The 8,053-nt window shown below is 52.7% G+C and overlaps 1 protein-coding gene across 1 annotated transcript in view; it reads left to right on the top strand.

Annotated features, from left to right (window-relative positions):
- Window positions 1-5,915: 5,915 nt before the first annotated feature.
- Window positions 5,916-8,053, top strand: part of LOC311310652 (acyl-CoA:lysophosphatidylglycerol acyltransferase 1-like) — a gene marked incomplete at its 5' end in the record, with an annotated part of 7,286 nt that continues 5,148 nt past the window's right edge. Inside the window, one exon of the mRNA XM_084440162.1 lies at window positions 5,916-5,947. Within this exon, the coding sequence (XP_084296288.1) occupies window positions 5,916-5,947 (32 nt within the window). The remainder of the gene's footprint in view (window positions 5,948-8,053) is intronic.

Here is an 8,053-nt window from a genome sequence, read left to right as displayed (position 1 = left end):
GGTCACAGAAGAGACCAGAGAGACAGTCAGACAGAGCTGTCAGTAGATGGAACAGACTTACACCAGAAGCTTGTGGCGCTAGTTTCGTTAGCGCTAGCGGTAGCTGTTCAGAGTTCCCTCCTGTTCAGAGTTCCCTCCTGTTTGAGTTCGTTCAGAGTTCCCTCCTGTTCAGAGTTCCCTCCTGTTCAGAGTTCCCTCCTGTTTGAGTTCCCTCCAGTTCAGAGTTCGCTCCTGTTTGAGTTCCCTCCTGTTTGAGTTCCCTCCTGTTCAGAGTTCCCTCCTGTTCAGAGTTCCCTCCTGTTTGAGTTCCCTCCTGTTTGAGTTCCCTCCTGTTCAGAGTTCCCTCCTGTTTGAGTTCCCTCCTGTTCAGAGTTCCCTCCTGTTCAGAGTTCCCTCCTGTTCAGAGTTCCCTCCTGTTTGAGTTCCCTCCAGTTCAGAGTTCGCTCCTGTTTGAGTTCCCTCCTGTTTGAGTTCCCTCCTGTTCAGAGTTCCCTCCTGTTCAGAGTTCCCTCCTGTTTGAGTTCCCTCCTGTTTGAGTTCCGTCCTGTTCAGAGTTCCCTCCTGTTTGAGTTCCCTCCTGTTCAGAGTTCCCTCCTGTTTGAGTTCCCTCCTGTTTGAGTTCCCTCCTGTTCAGAGTTCCCTCCTGTTCAGAGTTCCCTCCTGTTTGAGTTCCCTCCTGTTTGAGTTCCCTCCTGTTCAGAGTTCCCTCCTGTTTGAGTTCCCTCCTGTTCAGAGTTCCCTCCTGTTCAGAGTTCCCTCCTGTTTGAGTTCCCTCCTGTTCAGAGTTCCCTCCTGTTTGAGTTCCCCTCCTGTTGAGTTCCCTCCTGTTCAGAGTTCCCTCCTGTTCAGAGTTCCCTCTAGGGCTGTATATCATCTTAGATTTCGCGATACGATACGCATCACGATACACAGGTCACGATTCGATACGTATCACGATACAGAGGTCACGATACAATACGATACGATACGATACGTATTGCGATACACACATCATTTACTGAAAGATTTTAAGTGTTCAAGACTGAAAACTGAATGGCTCAAATGCACTATATAGATAACTCAAACTCAATGACTGGACAGAGAGCTAGCTAATAAATATTTTACATTTGATATCCATGCTTTTTAAACTGTCAACATTGTAGTATTTATGTTTTTCAAAATTATTTATATGTATGCTTTTTTAACTTAATATTGTAGAATATGCTTTTTAAACTGGATTTAAAAATGTAAATCAAAAAAAAAAAAAAAAAAAATTTTTTTTTTTTTTTTTTTTTTTTAATTTTACAGGCGCCCCGGCTGTATCGATACTCCGGGCTGAAAGATCGATACAGTATCGCGAGACTACGTACCGCGATGCATCGTTGTATCGATACAATCCTACAGCCCTAGTTCCCTCTGGAGTGTAGTGTGATTTGCGGTGTGTTCTGGTAGCGCTGTGCTCCGCGCAGGTCGGGAGGGGAAGGGCTGATGTTGGAGGAGAAAAGGGGGCGGTGGCCAGCTGTCAGGGTCAGGGTTAACATGCTGCCAACTGGGCTAGGAGAGAGAGAGAGAGAGAGAGAGACAGAGAGGGAGAGGAGAGCAGAGAGAGAGAGAGAGAGAGAGAGAGACAGAGAGAGAGAGAGAGAGAGAGACGAGAGAGAGGAGAGAGAGGGAGGGAGAGAGAGAGAGAGAGAGAGAGAGAGAACGACCATGGCCGCAGTCCAGTAACAACACTCCCCCCATGGCCAGCGCTGGAACACTAGACTACTCTGCTACGCTCCGCTGCCCAGCACTCTAAACAATACTCACTCCACTCTACTCTGCTACGCTCCGCTGCCCAGCACTCTAAACAATACTCACTCCACTCTACTCTGCTACGCTCCGCTGCCCAGCACTCTAAACAATACTCACTCCACTCTACTCTGCTACGCTCCGCTGCCCAGCACTCTAAACAATACTCACTCCACTCTACTCTGCTACGCTCCACCGCCCAGCACTCTAAACAATACTCACTCCACTCTACTCTGCTACGCTCCGCTGCCCAGCACTCTAAACAATACTCACTCCACTCTACTCTGCTACGCTCCGCTGCCCAGCACTCTAAACAATACTCACTCCACTCTACTCTGCTACGCTCCGCTGCCCAGCACTCTAAACAATACATTACATTACATTACAGTCATTTAGCAGACGCTTTTATCCAAAGCGACTAACAATAATTGCATTTAACGTAGGAAGAGCCAATGTTCTACTACTCACCAGAACTCACAAGTGCATCTTCTTTCTAAAACAAACAAGTGACTAAGAGCATAATCTAGTGCTGAAGGCAAAGTGCAAGAATCACAATCTAAAGTACAGTGCAATATAATATAATAAGTGCTTAGGTGGGAGGATTGTTGTAGTACTTCTTGAAGAGATGAGTTTTGAGCCTGCGACGAAAGATGGGCAGCGACTCTGCTGTCCTGACATCAGTGGGCAGCTCATTCCACCACTGCGGGGCCAGGACAGAGAAGAGCCGTGACCGTGGGGTCAGGACAGAGAAGAGCCGTGACCGTGGGGTCAGGACAGAGAAGAGCCGTGACCGTGGGGCCAGGACAGAGAAGAGCCGTGACCGTGTCGATCGACCGCAGGAGCCTCGGAGTGACGGGGCAACCAGTCGCCCTGAGGTAGCAGAGCGTAGTGGTCGGGAGGGGATGTAGGGTTTGACCATGGCCTGGAGGTAGGAGGGGGCTGTTCCTTTCATTGCCCTGTAGGTTAGCGCCAGAGTTTTAAACTGGATGCGAGCCGCTACAGGGAGCCAGTGTAGGGAACGGAGGAGGGAAGTTGTGTGGGAGAATTTGGGGTGGTTGAACACCAGGCGAGCAGCAGCTTTCTGGACAAGTTCCAGAGGTTTAATGGCTGACGCCGGTGCCCCCGCGAGGAGGGAGTTGCAGTAGTCCAGGCGGGAGATGACCAGGGCCTGGATGAGTACCTGCGCCGTTTCATCAGTGAGGAAAGGGCGAATCCTCATGATGTTGTAGAGCATGAGTCTACAGGAACGTGTGACGGATGTGACATGTGAGGAAAATGACAGTTGGTCATCCAGGGTCACACCCAGATTCCTCGCAGTCCGAGTCGGGGTCACCACTGTGTCTTCAATGGTGATGGCCAGGTCCCGGTGCGGACAGCCCTTCCCCGGGAGGAACAGCAGCTCAGTCTTGTCCAGATTGAGCTTGAGGTGATGTGTCGTCATCCACTCCGAAATGTCAGCCAAGCACCCAGAGAATACTCACTCCACTCTACTCTGCTACGCTCCACCGCCCAGCACTCTAAACAATACTCACTCCACTCTACTCTGCTACGCTCCGCTGCCCAGCACTCTAAACAATACTCACTCCACTCTACTCTGCTACGCTCCACCGCCCAGCACTCTAAACAATACTCACTCCACTCTACTCTGCTACGCTCCGCCGCCCAGCACTCTAAACAATACTCACTCCACTCTACTCTGCTACGCTCCACCGCCCAGCACTCTAAACAATACTCACTCCACTCTACTCTGCTACGCTCCACCGCCCAGCACTCTAAACAATACTCACTCCACTCTACTCTGCTACGCTTCGCTGCCCAGCACTCTAAACAATACTCACTCCACTCTACTCTGCTACGCTCCACCGCCCAGCACTCTAAACAATACTCACTCCACTCTACTCTGCTACGCTCCGCTGCCCAGCACTCTAAACAATACTCACTCCACTCTACTCTGCTACGCTCCGCTGCCCAGCACTCTAAACAATACTCACTCCACTCTACTCTGCTACGCTCCGCTGCCCAGCACTCTAAACAATACTCACTCCACTCTACTCTGCTACGCTCCGCTGCCCAGCACTCTAAACAATACTCACTCCACTCTACTCTGCTACGCTCCGCTGCCCAGCACTCTAAACAATACTCACTCCACTCTACTCTGCTACACTCCACTGCCTGAGACAACAATTCAACTGGGATGTATCGTAGCGCAGCAGCACCTGGTCTAATCATCCTTCCACTACGCCAGGCTGGGCTTTCAGCACAGGTGGGCGTCAGATAGTGACGTGTCTGAGTGATGTGAAACGGCTGGTCCAGGGGTCATTCCAGGGGTCATTCCAGGGGTCATTCCAGGGGTCATTCCAGGGGTCATTCCAGCGAAGGGCGTTGCATCCAACAGTGGACCATCAAGCGCTGTGGCTAGGGCTGCACGATTATGACAAAAGATAATAATTGCGATTATTTACTTCAAAATGGTAATTGCGATTAACAATTGCGATTAATATTTAATATATAATATTAATATATAATAACCAAAATGCTCCCAAATCACGGACGTTGATCCCTTTCTTGCTACTAACTCACTCACCTCGTTTTCGCTCATTTTTTCACTACTCACGGCTGCAGGTACTCTTGTCTTGTGACACTTGTCTTGACCTACTGCTATCTGTCTTCTCAGTGAACCTGCTGCGCACTCAGCGGGAACGCATGTGATTGGTCAGACAGCATAAGCGCCTGTGATTCGTCCGTGTAGTCCTAGCACACTCAATTCAAAGCAAAATTATTAATCGCATTAATTTCCGGCCTTTTGCGATTAGTTAATTGCTGAGGTTATAATCGCGATTTTGATTAATTCACGATTAATTGTGCAGCCCTAGTTGTGGCTCTAGGAAGGGGCTCGTGTTCCAGCACACGCCTGGAGATCAGAGCCTATCTGCTCGTCTCTTTCCTCGTGTACCAGCACACGCCTGGAGATCCAAGCCTCTAGGAAGGGGCTCGTGTTCCAGCACACGCCTGGAGATCCAAGCCTATCTGCTCGTCTCTTTCCTCTTAATGACGTATTCAGGCCAAGCCTCCAACCTCAGTCCCTCTCAGCCCTCTCAGTGCAGAAGCTAACCCTAACCCCCGCATTAATATTTCACACGCTGGGAAGACACGGCCAGCCACCTGCTAACAGAGGCCTAAACGGCCAGACCGCCTCGTTAAGCGTCGCCATCTTCCCTTCCCTCGCTGGGATTACCGTCCTATCGGCTTACAGCGCGTCCGTGGAGAAGGTCTTACGGCCTTCGACCGCACGCTGAGCTGGAGCAGCGGGGGGAACCTGGCTGGAGGCAGAACCAAGGACATGGACAGACAGACAGGCAGGCAGGCAGACAGACAGACAGGCAGACAGACAGGCAGACAGACAGACAGACAGACAGACAGACAGACAGACAGACAGACAGGCAGGCAGACAGACAGGCAGGCAGACAGACAGACAGACAGACAGACAGACAGACAGGCAGGCAGACAGGCAAACAGACAGACAGACAGACAGACAGACAGACAGGTAGACAGACAGGCAGGCAGGCAGACAGGCAAACAGACAGACAGACAGACAGGCAAACAGACAGACAGACAGGCAGACAGACAGACAGACAGACAGACAGACAGACAGACAGACAGAGAGACAGACAGACAGGCAGGGTGTACACCAGCCACGGCTCTGAAAATTAAGCTCACTGAGTTTTTTAGTCCTAAATATTCCCTTTGCAGACGAGGTCAGAGGAGGTCAGAGGAGGTCAGTGGTGGACAGCGCCTGGCGTCTCGTGGTTGAAACCAGCTGGGTCTGGAGAAAAAGCTCCTGGTTATTCTCCACAGAGCAGGCAGGCCTAGTTATTAGGGTTCTAGAGCAGGCAGGCCTAGTTATTAGGGTTCTAGAGCAGGCAGGCCCAGTTATTAGGGTTCTAGAGCAGGCAGGCCTAGTTATTAGGGTTCTAGAGCAGGCAGGCCTAGTTATTAGGGTTCTAGAGCAGGCAGGCCTAGTTATTAGGGTTCTAGAGCAGGCAGGCCTAGTTATTAGGGTTCTGTGGTATTTTCAAAGTACCTCTCTTGTACAACTTAAGCCTTCAGAGGAATGCGGTTCTGTCGAGCGGTGGTTACACGTGAGCATGTCGGCGCTGGTGACATCTGTGACGCCCCGGTGACAGGCGGGATATCTGATCGCCCCGGCAGCCCAGCGGGGGAGGGGGGGAGGGGGGGGGGAGGGGCGCCGTTGTTTAGGACTCATTAATGACAGGATCAGGTCTCCTCAGCGGCCGCAGACAGCACAGAGACTGGCCAGACGGGCAGAACCCAGACCGGGACAGGCAGAACCCAGACCGGGACAGGTAGAACCCAGACCGGGACAGGTAGAACCCAGACCGGGACAGGTAGAACCCAGACCGGGACAGGCAGAACCCAGACTGGGACAGGTAGAACCCAGACCAGGACAGGTAGAACCCAGACCGGGACAGGCAGAACCCAGACCGGGACAGGCAGAACCCAGACCGGGACAGGTAGAACCCAGACCGGGACAGGCAGAACTCCACAGGCCCCAGACCGCTCACCTGGAGAACACACTCGTAGCGTAGCTACAGTACACACCTAGCCTAGCGTAGCTACAGTACACACCTAGCCTAGCGTAGCTACAGTACACACCTAGCCTAGCGTAGCTACAGTACACACCTAGCCTAGCGTAGCTACAGTACACACCTAGCCTAGCGTAGTTACAGTACACACCTAGCCTAGCGTAGCTACAGTACACACCTAGCCTAGCGTAGCTACAGTACACACCTAGCCTAGCGTAGCTACAGTACACACCTAGCCTAGCGTAGCTACAGTACACACCTAGCCTAGCGTAGCTACAGTACACACCTAGCCTAGCGTAGCTACACTACACACCTAGCCTAGCGTAGCTACAGTACACACCTAGCCTAGCGTAGCTACAGTACACACCTAGCCTAGCGTAGCTACAGTACACACCTAGCCTAGCGTAGCTACAGTACACACCTAGCCTAGCGTAGCTACAGTACACACCTAGCCTAGCGTAGCTACAGTACACCAAACGCTGTTGGCACTCTCCTACCCAGATGAGTGACCTGAGTTTCTTAGTTGTGGTGGTTTTCAGAGGGTCTAATTCTCTTGACACGCCTTTTCTCCACACAGGCGATGACCTGAAGCACCCTTTTTACGATGTGACCAGTTCCCTAATTTGGTCGTAAAGAGGTAGTGGTTGTTTCTTGTGGTTGTTCGTCCCACAGCCTGTGCTGTGAAGAACAATAGTTCACATTCCCCCCCTCCACCTGACAGGGGGGTCACATCCACCCCCCTCTACCTGACAGGGGGGTCACATTCCCCCACCTCCACCTGACAGGGGGGTCACATCCCCCCCCCCTCCACCTGACAGGGGGGTCACATTCCCCCCCCTCCACCTGACAGGGGGGTCACATTCCCCCACCTCTACCTGACTGAGGGGTCACATTCCCCCCCTCCACCTGACAGGGGGGTCACATTCCCCCACCTCTACCTGACTGAGGGGTCACATTCCCCCCCTCCACCTGACAGGGGGGTCACATTCCCCCACCTCTACCTGACAGGGGGGTCACATTCCCCCCCCTCCACCTGACAGGGGGGTCACATTCCCCCCCCTCCACCTGACAGGGGGGTCAAGCACGCTCATGCCATCTGCCCTCGTCACCTCTCACAATGTGTTTGAGGCTGGAACAAACGCACGCTAACTCTCGACGCCAAACAGCCCCGTAGGGAACCAAACCGCTAACTAGCTTTGCAATGCAAATGCAGCCTTGGTAGCGACGTAGCGTAGCGCTCTGAAAGGCCTGTAAACGCTTGTGGATTTCTCCCTCGTCTCTCCGCATCTTGTTTAGCTTCACCCTCCTGGCCTAGTTGTCCTTCCCCAGGGTGATGTCTTCTAGCAGGGCGGCTGAGAGACCGGGGGAAGGGGGGGTTCTTCCAGGGAGGGGGCGCTCACCTCCGCTATGTCTGAAGGTGATTCCACACCAGGGCTCTGTGTGAGAGAGCCAGAGGGACACCTGCTGGACAAGACGGGAACAGCTCTCCAGCGGTCCTTCACTCTGCTGGTTCAGGATGTCAGGGGGATGATCAGCCGCTCTGGGCCTGATGGGAGGTGTTGAGCGCTCAACCCCCCCCCTCCATAGTCATCACACTCTCAACCCCCCCCTCCATAGTCATCACACTCTCAACCCCCCCCCTCCATAGTCATCACACTCTCAACACCCCCCCTCCATAG

This window comes from Borostomias antarcticus, assembly GCF_949987555.1.
Source record: "Borostomias antarcticus genome assembly, chromosome: 6".
NCBI lineage: Eukaryota > Metazoa > Chordata > Actinopteri > Stomiiformes > Stomiidae > Borostomias > Borostomias antarcticus.
The sequence above is the reverse complement of the archived record's forward strand: the minus strand, read 5'-3'. Positions and strand labels throughout refer to the sequence as shown.